Source organism: Clarias gariepinus, chromosome 25 (assembly GCF_024256425.1).
Source record: "Clarias gariepinus isolate MV-2021 ecotype Netherlands chromosome 25, CGAR_prim_01v2, whole genome shotgun sequence".
Lineage (NCBI taxonomy): Eukaryota > Metazoa > Chordata > Actinopteri > Siluriformes > Clariidae > Clarias > Clarias gariepinus.
The window spans coordinates 13,223,499-13,244,902 of NC_071124.1; the positions used below are offsets into that span (position 1 = coordinate 13,223,499).

Sequence of the window (21,404 nt, forward strand, 5' to 3'; positions counted from 1 at the left end):
AAAATTTCACAGTGGAACAAATATGATGCGGAAACACTGCTTTTTTATTTTTGGCATATACAGACTTGCCCTTGTGTGTAAGCATGTGTCTTACCAATCTGCCCATATGCCATACTAATGAGTCTCTCGTTGACCAATTTGTCAGTTTTGGGGTTTCTCGGTTGACGCTTCATAATGTCACTTTCTGCTGACTCATAAGCCAGAGAAATGGCAGGAACCTGGAAGAGAAAGGGGGAACGAGATGGAGAGGGAGAAAAAGAGAAAGAAAGAAAATGTGACAGTGCCCCTGGGCAGCAGCAGTAGAACAGCAACAATTATATAATATTGAATTTTGTGTATTTGTGTGGCTGTGACACATAGAACAAGTATTTTTTTGTCCTCTATGTCACATAAGAGGTCAAAGGACATTCGTAGATTGAATGAAATGATGAAGACAATTGAAGAAAATGAAGAAAGTGACAGGGTGTGACAGCAATCTTGTGTCTGTCAGTCTGACACATATTTCTAGACTGAATAGAGATCACTGTTATCTTACCTGGGGCAGAGGTTTTTGTAACTGAGCATCTCTCTTTCTTTTTCTCCCTGTGTGTGTGTGTGTGTGTGTGTGTGTGTGTGTGTGTGTGTGTGTGTGTGTACTCATGCACGCATTTGTCTCTTACCATGTCAGTTCCCAAGTCAATGCAGAGGATGGTGACAGTGCCCAGAGGCAGAGGAACACTAGCCATGATGAAGAGGAGGAATGGAGAGATCTCAGGGATGTTGCTGGTAAGAGTGTAGGCTATCGACTTCTTCAGGTTATCAAAGATCAAACGACCTTTAGGAGATAGACAAAAGAGATGATACAGATGACTGGATAAGTGATCTTTTCTTTAACAAAAATCTTGAAGACAAAAATAACAGAAGTCCCACAATCTACATTTTCATGCTCAGTTAAAGTTTGCAGGTGAATACCAATACAAACTTTGCTAGAGAAAAAGCTTTGGTCATAGGTACGTTTGGAGAAATACAGAGGCAAGGTATTCAACCCCAAAAACACTGGACCAACTGTTAAGCATGGTGGTGGTAGCATTATGCTTTGGTCAATATGCTGACAGCATTATACTGTCTACCAAATAATAAAGATTCAGCACAACCTCAAACCACGATCTAGACATATGAAACATGTTTATTTTTGACCCTGCATGTGCAATGTTGACTCTGTGTTAATTTTAGAAAACCAAAATACATGAAAGCATAAGATATGCAAATATGGAAATGTGTGCGCACCATGTTTCTCGCATAAAGGTTGGAAAAAACTAATATGAAAATGTGCCTGACTTTTCCAGTGTCTAAATTTTTGTTTATAATATGTAATGATGTCAGCTTCTGTCCACCTGACTGTAGAACACGGTTGAATAAAGGTACATCTCAAACCACTCAAATCGAGCTGCTATACTATATACTATATGCATGACTACGGTATGCTGCTGGCTTTCCGCAACCTATTACAGGGATTATATTGAAAAATGGCTAGATAAAGTCTTAAGCATAAGTCAGGTGTGAAAGCTGCTCAATTTAGTTATGTTTAAGGCTTAATCTTGTTTATTAATGTTGTTGCGAGCCACTGCTTTGGACTTTTGTAAAGAAAACATGACCATGGTTTGAAGGACAATATGAATAAGCAATTTTAATTTTTTTTGCTATGTAGTGCAGTTTATAATTATATAAATTAAAACTTTAGTCCTTTAAGTGGAAAATAAACATTTTTGTGCAGAATAATTAATCATAATTAATTATCATTATATTATAAAAAGTCATATTTATGTATTTAATATCACTACAAGTCTTAATATTTCTTAGCATTTTTAACCTTCTTGTTACTCTCTTTATCTTACCCTCCTCCACTCCTGTTACAATAGATGCAAAGTTGTCATCCAGCAAGATCATGTCAGCTGCTTGTTTGGAGACATCAGATCCCGCTATTCCCATGGCAATGCCGATGTCAGCCCTCTTCAGAGCAGGAGAGTCATTTACCCCATCACCGGTCACTGCCACTATAGCACCCTACAAATGTAAGCAACAGTTACACTCCGGCTCTATTCTAATGTCAATAACCATTAAACTTTAATTTCTTCTTCCATTAGAAGTATTCCCCAAAAAAAAACACACACACACAAAAAAAAAAACCTGCCATACCACAAAGGCTTACCATTTTATAAAAGCAGAAATGTACTGTATAGTTTCTTGAGAAGACATGTGGGCAAACTTCACCTATTTTTTTTCTAAATTAAACTATACTACATCAGAGCAGAATTGTCTCTCTCTCTCTCTCTTCCAGCTTACATTTTTGTTACTCTGGACAAGAGATGCACCGTGGTAGATTAATTTACAGACCATATCAGAACTGTCTGTCAGAATTCCTCTTCAGTCACCTGTAGTCACCTACTTAAGTTCTAATCTTAGATAATCTTGCCTGGAGGACTGTACCACGAAGAAGCGTGTAAACATTGGGCTTTCAGTATGATACTGAGGTTATAGGTTAAATTTTCTGTACTATAAATATTGTTTTGTCAACTCATGGGGTAAACAGTAACAAACTTCTATCCAAAATGGAACCTCTGTTTATAGGCATTGACTACTGGTGACTTTTGAAGTAAATCAGCATTTTAAATAATCTGAATTATGAATACATTTTTGGGCCAAGATCTTGTATTGATGATGGAAGCATTGAACCACTCCATAAACTCCACATAACATTGCTGAGCATACTGTACAGTAGACCTGACCAACCAAAGCACCACTATTGAGGCTAGTGTTGTTGGCAATTTTTTTTTTATTAGCCTCACTAGCAAGTACTCATACAGTGTGGTATCAAAACGTTTTGAGGTTTGCGCGTCATAGATCCAGTCGATTTTGCCATATGTTCCCTCTAAGACGACTTAAAACCTAGAAGTAAACGTTGTGGAGATGATGGGCTCTTCCACTGTGAAGACTGTTGCTTCATCTCGGGGTCGTAGCCATACACCCAAGTTCTGTCACCAGTAATGATCCTCAACATAATGGATAGTCAACCCCTTTAGTTCCCGGGTCAGTAGTCTGGGAAGGAACTGGGCAACAATATGGCTCCTGTTCAAATGACATGCAAGGTCATCCTCGAATGTTCTGTTTGACACACCGACAATGGCAACAATGTTGTGGAATGTTCTCCACGGATCATTACGCACAAGTTGCTGAACTTGGTTTCAACATTTTCATGGGTTGAGCATGACAACCCCAAACGATTCATAGCAGCATCGCTGTAAACTCGCCGAATCAACAATCAAGTCAAATGTCTCTGTGGAAGAGCACCAGTTGCACAGCTCCTAATGTACACAGGACGATGTTTTTTGCCACACTGACTTACGACGGCCGGCGCTTACTGTGACAGTGCATGCAGCCTTGTGCTGCCATCTGTTGGCGTGGTACAAAACACAAAAACTTTTAAAACCACCTCGTAAGTATTTGCTTATTCTTATCCAAATTGTGACTTTTGGCTGGGAAATGTATTTTAAAATAGGACACAGAGTACAACCTCTTGCATTTTAAGTCAATCAAATTGTAAAATGAACAGGCAAAATATTAGAAAATCATTAGGAAAATGATGAAATTGAATGTTAAAACATACTTCACTAAGAATCTAAATATGTCTTAATATAGCATTTTTTTTCCTTTGCAGAGAAGATCACTAAATTAAATAATAATTCATCAAATAAATACCAAATCCACCAAGTAATATTTGATCCACTGACTGTTTGTTTTCAATGGTGAAATGACGCACCAAAATCAGGAATTTCTCTCCTTTTTGACTAAGATTATACCATGCAGCACTGCATCACTTGCCTAGGCTGGGTCTACAGTTAACAGTCTTAAACTATTTAAGCGTGACCTGAGAATCCAAAAGATTATTTCTGTCTTGACTCTCTTAAATAATCCCTGAGATCCAGGCAGTGACTCTTTATATGAAGTCATCATCAAGACATTCTGGCAGGCATACCCTCTGACTCCAAGCACAAAATAAGATATCAGTATTCATAACCAAGCTCTTATACAAAGCAGCGATAGAGTGTAGGCTTACTGTGAAGACACTCCTGAAGAGGAAATTTTGCCTTAATGCAGTCAGGGTCTGATCACAAGTCATGTAAATAGCTGTGAAAGTTGTGATCCCCTTTCTTGGGGGTCTATATTTGTGCACTAACAGGTATGCTCTTGTGTAAAGTTCATATTTCACAGTTCAAATGGTGAGATACAATAATAGTGATGTGATTCTTCCTAGCTCTGTGATGCCACAGGAAGCCGCCTTTATACACTTTCAGTCTTGCCTGAGAAATAATACAGTGGCATCATCAGGTTTAGACTCAACACCTTTGTGCTAATAGATAATTTTAACTAGTGCTAACACTGTAAACCTGCTTTATGCTATCCTTCAAAAGGTGAATTTTTGGCCAAAGGCTGTTTTATTTCACCTGGTTGTTAAAGAAAGGTCAACTGGATTATATTGCTTCAAAAAAAGTAAAATAAAACAACCCTTGGTCAAACAATTCTCCTCCCAAAGCGTCTACCACAAAGCAGGATTACAGGGCTAGCTTTGGCTAAAACCTATCCGTACCCCAGAGGTATCGAGGCTAAGCCTGATGCCACTTCACTATATCATAGGGAAGACAAATGTCCCCTATAGTGTGTTAGGAGAAGCGACTATCAGACCTCAGGAGAGAATTCCAAAATTACAAGTTATCTGATGCCTGGCATTAGATCCATAAATTTCTTTGGTCATGTATGTTTTGTCACAAGATTTTGCTTATTTGTATTTACAGTTTCCCTTAGGGATTAATAAAGATAACTAGCTAGCTCGATATAATAATAATAATAATAATACAATATAAGTATTTGGAATTAATACTGAACTCTGAATATTTAACTTCTAGTTAAATATCACCCAGTTGCAGTTGTGTACAGAACTCCTATCCTTAAATCCACAGAAGCAGACAATCTGCTTTTTTACACACACACACACACACACACACACACACACACACACACACACACACACACACACTCCTACCTGTCGCTGACAGCCCTCTACGATGATGAGTTTCTGTTGTGGGGAGGTACGAGCAAAGACGATCTCAGTGTGGTTTTTCAGGATATCATCCAGATACTCTGAACTCATCTCCTTTAGATCAGCACCATGGACAACACATGCCTTAGCATCTCTGTCCAAGACACACATAAAAACACAGACACATGTTTATTTAGGACTATGAATTTTAGTATCTTATAAAAAGCAAGAAAAAAAAACACAATTTATCTTCAAGATATTGAAAATATTTAGAGAATATATATGCAGATGCACACACCGTGGGTTAACTTGACTTAATGGGATGTTAAGTCTCTCTGCGATGTCCTCCACTGTCTCATTGCCTTCTGAAATTATTCCAACACCTTTAGCGATCGCCTTAGCTGTAATTGGATGGTCTCCAGTTACCATGATCACCTTTGCAAATGAGTTACAATGCTTACTGCATTATTCATAGATATTTAAAATGCAAATATGCAAAAAATGTTCAGGTTTTCATGCTTAATCTCATACATTAGCTCAGATAAACAGCAACAATCAACTTTGAAATGTACTTTGAAATATGGTCCTAGAAAAATGTTGTTCCAAGAATATTTTGTAAAGTGACAAGCAATCAGATAAATGCAACTTGAGTATGGCTGAGTAACTTTTCAAAAAAAAAGAGTACTATGAAATGAATAATTGGATAAATAAAGGAATTAATTTATTAATTAATACCTTGATCCCAGCAGAGCGACACTTGCCCACTGCATCAGGCACAGCAGCTCTTGGGGGGTCAATCATAGACATGAGACCCAGAAAGCACATCTGTTCCATAGGGAAATTGACATCATCGCAGTCAAATGCAAATCCTCTTGGAAAATGATTGGGCGACAGGGCCAGGTGGCAGAAGCCTGTACAGGTTATATAGATTAAATGTAACAAAACGTGAAGAATAGTGAAGAATTTTTCTTAGCTAATGGGTAATTTAAACTCTCTCTAGAATATATGTTAAAAAAAAAATCTTTGGACATGCAGTGCCCCTGAGCCTCATTAAGGGCTGAGGAATTACATTCTGTGCTGGCCACTAGCTCCCCTGCACTACGTTTGCACACCCCTAAAGTAATGTGCTGTTGGAAAACTGAGAAATACCAATTTTCGTGTTTGGAAATTGTACTTGAATGTCCAACAGATAAATAGGTACTCTCGGATCCTGGATGATATAGGTCTTTTTGTCATTATCTTCCCCATATTTATCACTGGTTTTCTCTTTTGTATGCCTTATTGAATTATTATTTATTATTAATCATAATGTGTCTATTTTATACTATTATATATTATATAATTTCTTTAATTTGGGGGCACTTAAAGGCCATGTTGTATCAGGAAAAGATAAGAGACATAATTTATTTAAAGGACTGCATCACCAACACCATTGCACACATATCTCCAGATGTGCTAATGCGTGTTCATCAACATAGGGTGAAATGTATTACAATGTGGTAACTATGTAGAGTATTTTATATGAAAAAAATGTTTTTTCTAAAGAAAGTTATGAAGAAAGAAAGAAAGTTATGGCCCACTGTGTATTTACCTCCCTAAAGCCACCCCACTCACTGTCCTGTTTCTTACCCAGAACTCTCTCCCCAAGACCTCCCAGATCCAGGTAGGCTCCCTGGAAAGTATCTCTCCACTCATTATCCAGAGGAAGCTCCTGGCCATTGATCATGATCGTACTGCACCTGTATATTTAAACACTTATAAATTATTGAAACTACAGTACATCTGAGCAAAAACAGCATTGTTCTATTAATTTAAGAATGATCATGTTGTATTGAATCAGAATAATCACCTTTAATCCCGAATATAGATTTACAGTAATTGCACACTGCTTAAAACCACAGAATCAACAAAATGAATGAATCCATACTGCCAATGGTACTAATTTGCCAAGTCAGTAGTAGTTCAGTATTTATTGGCTGTGCATTGATTTACCTGTCCAAAATCCTCTCAGGAGCTCCTTTCATCACCAAGAGATGCCCATTTGGAATCTCTTCAACTTCATGGATAGACAGCTAGAGGGATGGATGGAATAAAAACAAAAATTGGTGTGTTTTGTGGTGATTTTCTTTTCATCATAATGCATATCTTGATTCAGTTGTATACTGGAACATGATTATAAAATTCATGGAAACTCTCTTATAAATGCTTTTATGATGATATATTAATGTTACTATAGTACAAGTTTTAGTACTACAAAAGTATAGATTTAAAACAAATTTAAATTCAAATCTTCCCAAAACCAGCATGCATCCTTGTTTAACCCATGTGAATTAATGTCACTTTGCACTTTGTGCAGTAATATGATATATATATATATATATATATATATAAAAAAAAAATATATATATATATATATATATATATATATATATATATTCATATATATTCATATATATTATCATTTTTAATTGATAATGTATATATATATATATATATATATATATATATATATATATATATATATATATATATATATAATCTATATATATATTATCAATTAAAAATGATAATTAATTGATATAGTAATATTACTAACTCAGTGACTCTGACATTGTGGATGTGTTCGTACCTGAAACTTGTTGGTTGAGTTAAATGGAATTTCTGCTATTTTAGGGTTTTTCTCCCTTAATGCCATTACTGACCCACAGCAAAGCTCAATACACTTTAGCAGAGCAGACTCTGACGCATCACCTGCTGTCTCCATCTACGTAAACACCAGATTCATAGTAACTTATATTAATTAAGTTAAGGAGTCAATATTGCCCCAAAAAATTGATAAACCCAAATTCTTGCGGGATCACCTTTAGAATAGGAATATCTTTTTGTCCAGGTTTGAAGACAGCGCGATTGCAGAGTGCTGCTACGCGCGACAGTGCAGTCCAGGTGGGGGAGCTCCTATCGAAGGCGCCATTGCCTGTGAGCAAAGTTAATCACACCCATATACAAACAGGTGTAAGTGTTTTTAATTAACTTCTTCATAATGTGCTTAAAGGGAATGGAACTGTTTATCTGAAATATTGAAATATAGCTCTGACCTGATTGATCCTCTGTAGTATCAGCCTCGTAGATTTGGTTGTCAAACCACATGTGAGCCACGGTCATCCGGTTCTGGGTCAGGGTTCCAGTCTTATCTGAGCAAATAGTGGAGGTGGAGCCCAGCGTCTCTACAGCCTCCAGGTTCTTCACTAAACAATTCTTTTGTGCCATACGCTTTGCTGTCAGAGTCAGACACACCTGACATAAGGAAAGGGATTGAGATGGAAGAGTTATTATTAATAATTGTATCAAACAAGTTTAAATTTTATTCAGTTACATCAGTGTCAATTAATAAACAATTCCAGCTTCAATTTGTATTTGGATTGAATTGAGTGGAAGAGAGAGTACGAGCGAAACAGTAAAAGAAAGAAGTGAATTAAATTTGGATAGGTGACAGGAGCAAAATTGAAACTGGAATTGCACAGGACTAAAGGAAAGGGAGCAGTATTTATTCTCATTCACACAGGCTGTGGTTGTCTCTAGGACTGATGGAGAAGAATGGGTAGCACACAGACATACTGTAGACTATATCGTTCCATTTACACACACGACAAAGACATGGGGAGTCAAGGAGAGACAGACAATGAGAAAAGAGATGATGAGGCAAAAGAATATGACATTCATATATTAAAAAAAAATAACATGAAGATGAACATAGAAACAGAGAGAGTAAACAAGACAGTCAGTGGATAAGGAAACAAAAGACGGTAAATCAGGTAAAGACAGACAGAGAGAATGAGACTGGTAGACAAAAAGACTTGTGTAGAGAGATACAAAATGAAAACAAAGACAGGCAGAGACAAAGAGAGCCCAAAAGAACATTTCAGAGACTGTTTTTCATACTGACAGTGGCCAGGAGCCACAGTGTATGTTTTCTGTGTGTGTGTTTGTGTGTTTGTGTGTCTGCAGAAAAGAGAAAAACTCCCAACTGCCAGGGATGGTGAATCACCTGCATACCGTCTTGTGAGAATGTGCACACATGCCAAGAGTTGCCAACAAAATGACTAAGTGAAATGGACTAGTATTCGCAACAAATACTGCTGCATACAACGACCTTTCCCCTTCTCCTTCTCTCCTTGGACTATGCTGTTCACTGTTGTTCCTTTGGCAGTTTGTGACTACATTTAGAGCTACAGATATTGTGTCCTGCAACACTGAGGATAAACTCATCTCCTTTTCCTTGGTAAGTATTAAGACCATCAGGTCAATGGTTTCTAAAAATTACTCTCACTTATTCTTTTTCTATCCCTCTTACCTGTGGAGGGAGACTATCCCGGGGACTTAATGCACGAGACAGGGTACACCCTGGAATGGGGTGTCAATCCATTGCAGCGCACAAGCACACACACACTCACTCATACACTGAGTCAATTAGCCAACTAGCTTAACCTGCATGTATTTGGACTATGGGGAGAACACCAGGGTGCCCAAAAGAGACCCACCAAGACTGGCTCAGACATCCCCTTTGTTGAATTTTCAGGGATGCTTTTTCTGGCTTGGTGAGCTCAGCTGCCACATTTAGACCCTGACCTAATGTCAAATTTGAATTGGTTGAAATAATTTTTCCAATTTACAGAAAGTCCTCTGTAAAGAAGTTATATACAACATATACAACTCATTTGTAGGGTTGGAGTGATCCCATTCAACTGGACATGAGCAAATCAAATCAGCAAATCAAATCATAAAATGTCAGACAAGCCATGCAACCACAAGACTCATATTACTGCATTCCAAAGTCCCACCAACTACTTCTTAATGGCGTGAATATTTTCACCTCTCAGCCTCATTCTAGTGGCACATTTTCAAGGAGGGTGCATATGTTGAGAACGACCTAGTGGAAGCAACCACCAAATACAGCAGTGTCCTGATGCCTGTTTATCAGGGACAACAATATCGTATAAAATCAATCATGATTTTGATTTATGCGATTTTGTTTCCTCTGATGAATCTATCCATCAGAAAGCTATCCTTGTCTCAGCAAGGGAGCTCAATTTTGTGATATTCAACTATATAAATCATTCTTATTTCTGACACCATTTTCATATATCACCTAGCCCATAGACTCACTGATGTCGACTCATTTGCACAATAGTGTTGTGGACATACAGTCAAGATATTGCAAATATTCAGGGGAGACACATGTGGACATCTGGCACTAAAGTTAACCAAATGATGCTCTTTGGAAGAACCTGATAAAACTAAATAATCCAGAGAAAGATAACTAAATGACAGAGTATTTATTGTAAATACTACATCAGACATCACTACCTGAATTTGATAAAGGGTCGCTTGCATGCCAAAGTAGTGGCATGCAAGCGCACATATTATATACAGTATACACAGATATTGTCCAGGTGATTCTTACTGGCCCTGATGGGTATGCAGGGTTCACTGAAACACAATTACCCGTGTACGCAGTGTTTACGTATGTGCTATCCTTTTGTTTATTTGTGTATATGTATGTAAAAAAGTAAGGTAAGGGTATGCATCTGTGTAAAAGATGATATTTTGTTTGTGTGTGTGTGTGTGTGTGTGTGTGTAAACTTCACCGTGACTGTTGCCAACAGTCCTTCAGGGACATTGGCAACGATGATACCAATGAGGAAGATGACAGCCTCGAGCCACGAGTAGCCAAGGATGAGTGAGAGGATAAAGAATGAGACGCCGAGAAAGACAGCTACACCAGTAATGATGTGGATGAAGTGCTCAATTTCCAAGTTGATGGGGGTCTGGCCCACCTCCAACCCAGAAGCCAGGCTTGCTATTCTCCCCATAACTGTACGATCTCCTGTTGCGATTACAACACCACGGGCTGTGCCTGCACACACACACACACACACACACAAACAGACACATTAATATATACAGTATACCCATACATACAGTATAAAGCGTATGATAAATAACTAAATAAACATGAGGATGATAGTTAACAAATAACTTTATCTGTGTGAATGTGAATATATTACAATATTACCCTGTCTATAATACTTTGAAGATAAATAGTAAATAGTAGTTATAAATGCTATCAATAACAATTTTCAAAGGAACCTAACACACGCTATTATATGTATTTAAAAAAAAACATTTAAATAATAATCTTTTTTTCTTCTGCCTGAACATGATATTTTTGTTGCCTTCTGTTTTATTTTACATATCAGGTTGTTTTGATCTTATTAAACCAAGTACCAGCATTTAAAAAACAAAAAGGCTCTTTATCACTTGCTGTTTTTAAAGCAGCAGACTCAGATTATAATAACGACTAGACGAAGCTGGATCCCTAGGATCCCTAAGCTCAAAGGGAACCCCTGGTTAGCCTTCAATCATGTCATTTGCATAATCGATAGGTAGAAAGGAGCCTAATTATAGGATGATAAAAAGGAATACTGTACATACAAAGAACCACATAGCGTCTACATAATAATATTGCCTAGCTGTCCACAAATAACAGAATTTTTTTTTTAATTCAGTCAAATTTGGCAAAATATTTTTCCAACTCACATTGCCTGTTGCTAATTAATGACAGTGCTCCTATTCTAGTTCTATCACATGCTCTACTGTTTGACAAGACAGACTTAGCCACATGATGAGAATGTCCTTGAAATATGTCATGGTTAGAGATATTGATTATCAAAGGGTTCCGGCTAAAGCAGCGAAGAAGAGCATCTAATAGTATGATGCTCTAAAGCATGTTTCAAATTTAAGGCCCCCTGCCAAAAAAAGCCTGCTGATTCGCTTCATTTGCCCTTCATAAACTGTAATTATAATATCAAGATGGATGGTAGTCCATTACTGCTGAACATTTGCACACTATCTAGTATTCACAGCAGATCTGCACCTGCAGTGACCACCCACGATCTGCATGTGCCACTGTGCTGCATCGTTTCATCTTGCATCATTGAAACACTGGTTAAAATCAATATCAATTTGCTGTACCTGATGCAAGTCAGACCATCATCTATTGCAAAGCCAATTCATTTGCTTTTGCTATAAACTGAAGTCATTTGACTCTTAAGATTTTAATGAATATAAGAAGATACATTAGAATTTTTGATCTGATCATGTTAGTTAACAGCGTAAAGAATAGTGCTTTTGATGACAGACAACCCAATTTTCAGGTGATTAAATCTTTTCTGTAAATATCACTTTTCATTTCACTTGCTTGCAAGAAATTCATTAAATCTGTATCCACTAACATCACCAAACTGTTGCATTCTTCTTTTGTAATGGTTTTTTATGATTGTACATGATTGGTTAAGGTTCTCCCTTCTTCAGGGTCAGGTCTTGTGATAAACATTTTCACTTTATTTTCACTTGTGTTTTAGACTGCTGTCTCATCACATGATGATGATCCAGTCCAAAATATTGGATGCATTTCTTTGTAACTTGCCAGACAGATATTTTCTATAGATTTCTGAATCAGGAGATTGCTCATGAATAAAAATCAGTGAGGCTAGTCAAGGGTCGGCCATCCAAGTCCATGCCATGACACTACCATCACTATGCCTAACCTATTAGTTTGTATGTTTTGGTTAATGAGCAAATCCTTTCTCCACACTTTGCACCATAATTTCCATCAGTTTGGTAGAGATGAATCTTTATTCCAGAACTGTGGATCATATCTGTAAATCCCAATCAAGCTTTCCAATTGTTACCACCAGTATGTGCTACATATGTATGTCCTGGATGTTTCTATAGTATTTCTCTTGATGAAGACTTCTTGAATGGTGGGTCATAAATCCTTAACCCCTGCCCTGTGGAGGTTGTCTATAATCAACTGCTGTTGTTTTTCTTGGCTGATCTTTTTGATGTTTGGTTGTTAATAACCAATGGTTTCATTCTTCGTTCAGGACTATTTAAAATCTTTTGGTTACAGTATGGCCAATACTTGTCCAATGGCTTTGAACAATGTTTCATCTTTTCTCAGCTTCGAAACGCTCTCTGGACTTCATGTTGCTTTATTCTTTTCAACCACAGATTAGACATTCATGGCTATATGATTCCTAAACAATCAATTACACACTATGCATCTGAATAAGATGCCCATCAACATTTATAAATGAAAAAAGGGGGGGTGGGGAATTTGTCTAAAATTGGCTGAAATACTGATTTATCATCGTAAATATGTATTTTTTTTCTTCTTATCAGTTTGGTGTACAGCAAAAAAATTAATTGGCCCTGCTGTGCCAATAATTTCGGTAGGGATTGTATATTGAAAAAATCCTGTCTATTGAGTTCAGCTGAGAAGTGTGACATGTTCACTTTTGAATGAATGCCCAAATTTTTATTATTCAGTGCACAAGTTACTGTTAGCCAATTTGCCCCCTAAATAAAACCAAATATTGTTAGTAACAGCAGAAGTTTTAAAGATGACTTCCTTGAGCTTTTATGCCTCACCATAGTGTACCATTCTCTGTTTAAAGTTGGTAACAGATGTCTCAGCTGTATAAATGAGATGACTAACTGTTGCATTTATTCAAAAGTAAAAATGCAAGGTGAAAAAACAAAACACAATTTACATAACATTGCAAAGAAGGACAATATAGTGGGCTAGGGGACAGACCAGGTACGCCATAGCGCCCACTGATTTGTAAGAGTTTTTCCTTGGACCGGTACAGCCAAAGTAATACAGTATAATTGGTTTTGGTGTACAGTTGTTTCTTGATTGTTATTTGGTATGACTTGTATTATATGCCTTTTTTGGTTTATCCTTCGAATAGGACAAATATATACTGTATGAATCTCTTACCTTCAACACAGTTTGTGGAAAAGAAGCCGATGTTTCTGGACTCAAGAGGGTTTTCATGTGTGCAGTCTGGAGAACGGGTCTGAGGCTCAGACTCGCCTGTCAGAGAAGAATTGTCTACCTGAATGAGAAGAAGTATGAAGTATATATAATAATAATAATAATAATAATAATAATAATAATAATAATGCTTTATTCACGGTGTGGAGTTTCCACATTTGCTGACCAGATGGCTTACAGAGGTTGTTAAAGTGGAAAATTGTATTTCAATCTTTGCTTTAATTGATAAAAGTGTGAGATGTGTTATTTTTCTATTAGCCTAATCTGCATGTCTTTGGACTGTGAGAGGAAACCGGAGGTACCTAGAGGAAACTCAATAAGCATGAGAAACTGCAAACTCTATGCACACAGACCCAAGGTGGGAATTAAATCCGGACCCTGGAGGTGCAATGTGTCAGTACTAACTATTACACTACCATTCTGTCTACTAAGCAATTACAAGATTTTTTTTTTTGGTAAAGAACTTTATCCTAGGAAACCAAAATTGATTACATTAATCTGGATCTTGACCACCTTTGATGTGCAAGATCTTGAATGAAGATGACAATATGGACTCTCCAGTCATGCTCACCCATGAGGGTGGCTAGATGGCCAACTTAGCCGTGCTCATGCCTGAGACTTTCAAGGTGGCCTTTCAAGCCATGCTTAGGCTAGGGGCCGATAGGGAGGCATTCAAAACCAAGATCATGGCTAAAGGAGACAACCTCCTCAGCCATGCTCACACCTGACCCCCAGGTGTCCTCCAGTCACATTCATTCCGAGACCTGACGAGATGACTTCGCCAGTTGTATTCACACTTAAGACCAATGAGTTGGCCTCCCAACACACAATCACACCAGCATCCCATTAATAACCTTGTTACTTTGCCACCAGATTCTTGTCATTGCTCCACCACCAGATGTTGATGCAATTTGCTGATTATGATGACCATTACTTAGGATGACATTAGTGCTTGTCTACAATCTGAAGTCATATTCTGCGCTTATATCTATTGTTCTACTACCTAGTTTGTGCCATTCTGCCCTATGTCTGCCCTTCTGCTCCCAGGGACAGGCTGGTGTATTTGACCGTCCTTGCCATTCAACCCTTAGAATTATGTGGACAGTTTACTTCGGGGTAACGGATTTAAAAGCACTTCAATAACAACTCTTTGGTGGGCTATTCTGTCACATATTTTGCTTATCATGCTGACTGCTGCATACTGTAAAAGGTTCAGTCCACATAGCAACTTGCAGCACTATGGCACTTACTTCTGCATTTTCACATGCTTCTCTTGCTTTTGCTTTGATTAATGTCCTGTCATTGGTTGCCTTTCTACAGTATATTGTGCCTCAGTCTGACTGTTTAATTTTGCACCCTGATTTATTTGGTTACTTAAGTCCTTGTGTTCCTCTGTCCTATATTTAAAGAATACACTCAGTTTCACTATTGCCAGTCATGAGCATAATTTTTAAATCATTGTCATGATTGACATCACAGTTTTGATCCTGCTCTTGTTTCCTCTTTATTTCTCTTGCCTATTTCAATTCGTGCTGTCTGCTAAGTGACTGACCATAGCCTACTTACAATTTTAATGCCAGTGTTTGATTTGTTCTCAAGACAGATAATTCTGTCAACCTGCACTCTGGTTCTCCCATTTTGGCATTTTTAGGTTTTCAGTAGTGGTTGAGTGTACTGTATGTTTGCTTGTGCCCTGCAATAGGTTGGCACCTCATTCAGAGTGTACTCCGTTTGTGTCCTACTGTTTTCTGGACTGTAGGCCCCACATGACCTTCTACTGGATAAGCAGTATTGATGATGGATGGATGGATGGATGGATGGATGGATGGATTAATAGATGGATGGATGGATGGATGGATGGATGGATGGATGGATGGATGGATGCATGTTGAAGCAAGTGTCGCTAATTCTATACAATTATTGTTACGTTTAATATGGTGGTAACTGTAGTAGTAACTGAATTGAATACAAAATCCATTAAATAATTTTTAACAGTTAAGTACATTTATAAGTAACTACTTAACTTTCACTTAAGTTTTAAAGATTTTGACAAATCACTTATACTTTCACTTAAGCAAAGTATATTAATATTAATTCTTCCTCTGTCTTTGCCTATGCACTGAGCTTCTGTCATTTTCTCATACCTTGCAGCCACTGGAGGAAATGACCCGTAGGTCAGCTGGAATGCGATCACCCCCCTTTATTTCCACCAGATCTCCCAGAACCACCTCCTCTGCATTGATCTGCCTTTTCTCACCATCACGGATCACTAAAGCTTGCTGAAAAACAGTGAAAAGACAGCGACAAAGAGAAGAGAGAGGGACAGAGTAAAAGAGAGAGATGTTAAACCAGATGTGTTATTGAGGGAAAATATTGTTAATTGAAGATCCCAGTTTACACATCTCAACTGGTCTGTAATCAGTAACAAATCCCCTCACCAAAGCACTTTTTTATATTTTATTTTAACTTCACAATGGCAGTAATCAACCTTATCAATCATATATTCAGTTTAATCGTAATTATATTAATATGTAATATTTTGATTTATTTGATTATTACATAAACTTCTAAACCAGGCCTAACTTACCAGCCCTCTAACACATGTCACCTCTAAAAATATCAAGCTATGGCATGTGTGTTACCCAATCCCAGTCCTGGCAGTCTTCTGCTCTGCTCACCTGACAAGTTCTTAAAGCAGTTGATAATTAACTCCTTGGTTAAATTATTATATTAGAACAGAAAAAAAAAAAAAAATTGTAAGGTGCTACATGCTCTGTTTTATAAACACCTCCATACTAACTTCTCCTCGTGACCCATGGTCACTTATAGAGAAACACAAGGATAGGCTCGATTCCCGTCTCTGTGAGCATGGAGTGAGCATGTTCTCCCCGTGCTTGGTGGGTTTTATCCGAGTACTTCGGTTTCCTCCCACAGTCCAAAGACATGTAGGTTAGGCTAATCAGCATTCCCAAATTTCCCATAGTGTGTGAATGTGAGTGTGTGTATGTGTGTGTGCCCTGCGATGGATTGGCACCCTGTCCAGGGTGTACCCTGCCTCATGACCTAAGCCTCCTGGGATAGGCTCCTGTTCCAAACTACTGCAGGAGGTTTATGTGGACTAAATGATGAGTGGATTAACCAAGTAAAGGTATGTGGTTATAAGAAATATACTGTACAGTAGGCACTCCTGGAACCCTGTTTGGGTTTTCCACTTTCAGGGAATAGACGGAGCGCAGGAAAAACCCGCATTCATTAAAACAGTATTGTAACACAATCCACAAGCACATTTTGTGGTTATGTAGTAATATACTGTACATCTGGCCCAGCTGTTGTATGGCACAAATTTAGGCCAAATCTGAACTCCATATGTTAGCATGCCTACTAATAATATAATGTTATGTAATCTTAATTATTAAGTTTTTTTAATGTGATAGCTTTCGTATATATTACTTTTTGGTAAACTGGTGGTACCATGCAACTTAGTTTGTTTTGTGCCCCTTTTGTAGTGATTCAAACACATTTTCCAAGTTGCATTTTACATTTTCTTGTTATACTGTTTTGCCTGGCCCCTCAAAAAGCAGAACATTCTAGTAGCTCATTAGTCGTCCTTTGGGTGCCTTTGCAGCTTTATGCAACATTACAACATTCTCTCCATCCAGAGTTGTGTAAATTTTTGGCCAAGGTCTTTTATTTATGCTGTAAATCCCATAGACCTTCAATGGGATTAAAGTTAAGCTGAGTAGTGGCCAATTCATGCATAAAAATGATTCTTTATGCTCCCAGAAGCACACTTTCACAATTTGAGCTCAATAAAAAAATTTGGCATTGTTGTCCTGGAATATCCCTGTGCCATCAGGGAAGAAAAAGACCATTGATGGGATAATCTGGTCATTCAGTACATTTAGGTAGTCAGCTGACTTCATTTTATTGCCACATAATGTTGCTGAGCAAAGACCTGACCAACTGAAGCAAACCAAGATCAGAACACTGCCTCCAGGGATTCGTTCAGTCCACAAAGGCTGCGTCATCACATGCACTGTCCCTCTCTACCCTGGCAGACGTAACTGTCAATTCTGATCTTGATTTTTAGATGTTACTTCACCAACCATTTCAGTGATATATGATCATGATCATTCAAGATTTTGTCTAATTCTAGTTTATGTCCATTTCAGTTATTTTTGTTAATCCTTACTGTAGGTGTTTTCTTTTGACCTATTCCAATACGTTAACCCTTTTGAAACACATTAACATTTTTCCACATCTACAGATTACATCCCCTATTAGGGCTGAAAGAATTGATATTAAACACTGTGTCAATGATATACTTCTGGTAGAGAAGGGACTTGGCTCTCTACATATACTATAAGCCTTATACAGACTATAAGAAGTGATCTTGCCACTGTGACCTCAGGTTTGTTCACTTGAGATTTGTGCAAAACTGCTCAAGTGCTGGGTTTTTGGTTCTAGATCTCAAGGATTTAAATTTCCGACACAAAGATTGAGCATTTCCCTTTTATCAATGTTGCATTTTTTTACTGTTTAAAATGAGAGAGGGGAAGGGAGAAGGGAGGTGAAAGAAGAGGCACATTCTTCATGCTGAAAGTGCTCGTCTAAGTCGGTTCTCTGTACTGTTACATCATCTTTCTGCCACAGCATGCACAATATTATTACTTACTGAAGAGGATGTTGTTACCTATAGTCAGCCAACAGTCACAACAGTTTAGAAAGTGAGCTGTAAGTTGTGTTGCCAGATTGGACAGAGAACTCTAATTGGGCAATCTTTTATCACCTTGGCCTGGGAAAAAAAGTGTCCTGGAAAAGGTATCTTTTTTCTGTGGTTGTTTTTTACAGATAGTGTGTTACCTCAACAACTCTCAAGTTTTATGGCCAGGTTTTAGCACTCCATAAGCCTTATTGTGTTATTGCTATTTAACATATATAAACCAATAGTTGATCAAATTGCTTGCCTGTCCAGGTATTATGCAATTGTTGGTCAGCAACCTCAATTGCCTATTAGTATTATACCTAGTAATCTACGGTAAAATTGAACTGCCACAAGAGATAAAGGCCCATTGGGGTAGCAATGCAGCTGCCCCATGATCAGAGGAGGAGCACTCACTTCCAGGAGACTTAATGCTTAGTGTTAACCCCTAAGCCAGAATCCAGTTTTTTTAAATTTGATAGTGTGAAATAGATTGTACCATCAAAAGTGTATAGCAAATACTTAAGAATTTATAGAAATTTAAAGTGCAACCAGTCTATGTACAGTGTGCAAAACATTTCCATTGTTAGATTATATTGCAAAAAATGTGCAGGAGCAAAGGGACATTAGGGAGCGGATGTCTGTACTTCAGAAATATATGTGCACCATGTGTACCTTGTTTTCAATGCAAAGCCTGCAAAAAAGAAGATAAACATGTCTCCCTTGAACAATGCTTTCGTTTTTGGACTAGGTTCAGGACTTTTGTATGATTTTTGAGAGGTAGTTGGACTGTAAATTTTGCTGAATCCTGGCATCCCCTGCATAAACACACCAGCTGAACAAATAGGCTTCTAAACTTGCTTAGAACAAGCTTCTAGACTGTTAATTGAACGATTGTATGTTTTTTGTTCCTCAGATTATTTGTTGCTTACTACGGGATATTAAAAGTTTATTGGACTATGGCATAATCAGGTGCAGTAGCTCCCTGACTTGAGGTCATGTCACTGTTGATGTCATCCTGCCTTACCAAAATCTATGTTTACAAGCTGCTTATGATTATACTCAATCTTTGTGTCGGAAGTTTAAAAACCTTGGCGTTTGAGATCTAGAACCAAAGATCCACTTGAGCATCGTGTCACAGGTGTTTGACGGGGAGGAACACCCAGCCCCCAGGTCAAAAATGTTCTTCGACAAAGATTATGTACACTGAAGCAGAAAGGGAAGTCGTGTTGATTAAGTGTCCCATCGAGGAACCTTTCAGGCTGCCCTATCCACTGATCATGTTCTTTTACAGCAGATCACCAAGGCCAAAAATACCAAGCTGGTTCCTTTCTCTACATGACTTCTCATATCAGGTCCAACATATATCGGCAGCCAAGCATTGAAATGCAGACGGCCAATCAAGAGGACAAGTACTGTACTTTGAGCCCTGCTTATTCTGTAATTGGATAAGATCTAAGGGGAGCACTAATGTACAGTAGACTGATGCACATAAATTTCTGTTATAAGCTTTTTTAATATATACATATTTTATTAGTAACTCAAATTGTTAAATAATAGCTTCCATTCATTTGGAGCTTTTTAAATTGTACACAAAGATGTCATTATTGTGGCATCTAACATGTTATCATGTCAATCAAAATTGACACTTCACATCTATGCTTTTTGCCCATGACAGGTATCGCTGTGAGAAAAATAACATTAGCTCTCAGGTAAGCCTCTAGAAATAAAATATTTTTTAAAATTTTATCTGCAATATGGTTGTTATTGTGTAAAACATGAAAAATACAAAATATAATAATATTAAAAATATATAAGTATATAATAAAAGGTTCTAGATATAAGACTGGTAATATACTTGAATGTTGTTGTGTGCATATAAATATACAGTAGAGTTCAATTCAAGATGGAATGAACCTGGAAGTAAAATAATTGGTATTAGGAGCCTCTATGCCTGGCAAACTGACCTGTGGGACCATATTCTTAAAGGAGTCCATAATGCGTGAACTTTTGGCCTCTTGATAATATGAAAAGCATCCAGTGATGATGACCACAGCAGCCAGAACCACTCCCAAATATAACTGTAACAGAAAGGAGAAATAATTAATAACTGGTATAAAATGCAACTCAGATTTTAGTTTGAGTAAACTCCTTTAACTCCTGCAGTTGTGTTTTATTTTTATGGTGTCCAGATAAACCATTACAGGCTGGTTCAAAATTTCACACTTAATTTAAGTAGCAATGCATATTTTTTATCTAAAAATTGCATAAAAAAAAAAAAAAAAAAAAAAACTCCCCAAACCTCACCTAGTAAGTCTAGACACTTTAAAAACAATTTTTGAAGGAATCAACCATCTTATCATTTTATCATTTGCTGTTTTATCAACTGATTAGTGAAGTAACACTTATAAATAAAATTATTGTAGCATAAATTTTTTTTTTAATAAACCAGAATACTGGTTAAACCAGTATGGCATGAACTGTGTATTCTTATTGAGTAGAGCTATACTCACATTGTCATTGGCTGGCTCTTCCTCAGTTGCAAACTGGATACCATAAGCAAGGAAACACAGGACAGCACCTATCCACAGGAGAATGGAGAACCCACCAAACAACTGTTTACAGAATTTCATCCACTCTGGGATGGTTGGAGGTGGAGTCAGAACATTAGGCCCATCCCGTGCCAGGAGCTCCATTGCTCTTTTATGGGTCAGGCCCTGATAAAG

The 21,404-nt window shown here is 37.5% G+C and overlaps 1 protein-coding gene across 1 annotated transcript in view; it reads right to left on the bottom strand.

Annotated features, from left to right (window-relative positions):
- The window catches only part of atp1a2a (ATPase Na+/K+ transporting subunit alpha 2a), a 36,928-nt gene that overhangs the window by 9,770 nt on the left and 5,754 nt on the right, over positions 1-21,404 (bottom strand). The window contains exons 4-19 of the mRNA XM_053487139.1: positions 21,192-21,395; positions 20,646-20,759; positions 16,121-16,255; positions 13,920-14,037; positions 10,720-10,988; positions 8,170-8,368; positions 7,936-8,048; positions 7,704-7,838; positions 7,067-7,146; positions 6,704-6,813; positions 5,810-5,985; positions 5,373-5,509; positions 5,078-5,228; positions 1,875-2,043; positions 660-814; positions 95-218 (exon numbers count right to left, since the gene is read on the bottom strand). Of these exons, the coding sequence (XP_053343114.1) occupies positions 95-218; positions 660-814; positions 1,875-2,043; positions 5,078-5,228; positions 5,373-5,509; positions 5,810-5,985; positions 6,704-6,813; positions 7,067-7,146; positions 7,704-7,838; positions 7,936-8,048; positions 8,170-8,368; positions 10,720-10,988; positions 13,920-14,037; positions 16,121-16,255; positions 20,646-20,759; positions 21,192-21,395 (2,389 nt within the window). The remainder of the gene's footprint in view (positions 1-94; positions 219-659; positions 815-1,874; positions 2,044-5,077; positions 5,229-5,372; positions 5,510-5,809; positions 5,986-6,703; positions 6,814-7,066; positions 7,147-7,703; positions 7,839-7,935; positions 8,049-8,169; positions 8,369-10,719; positions 10,989-13,919; positions 14,038-16,120; positions 16,256-20,645; positions 20,760-21,191; positions 21,396-21,404) is intronic.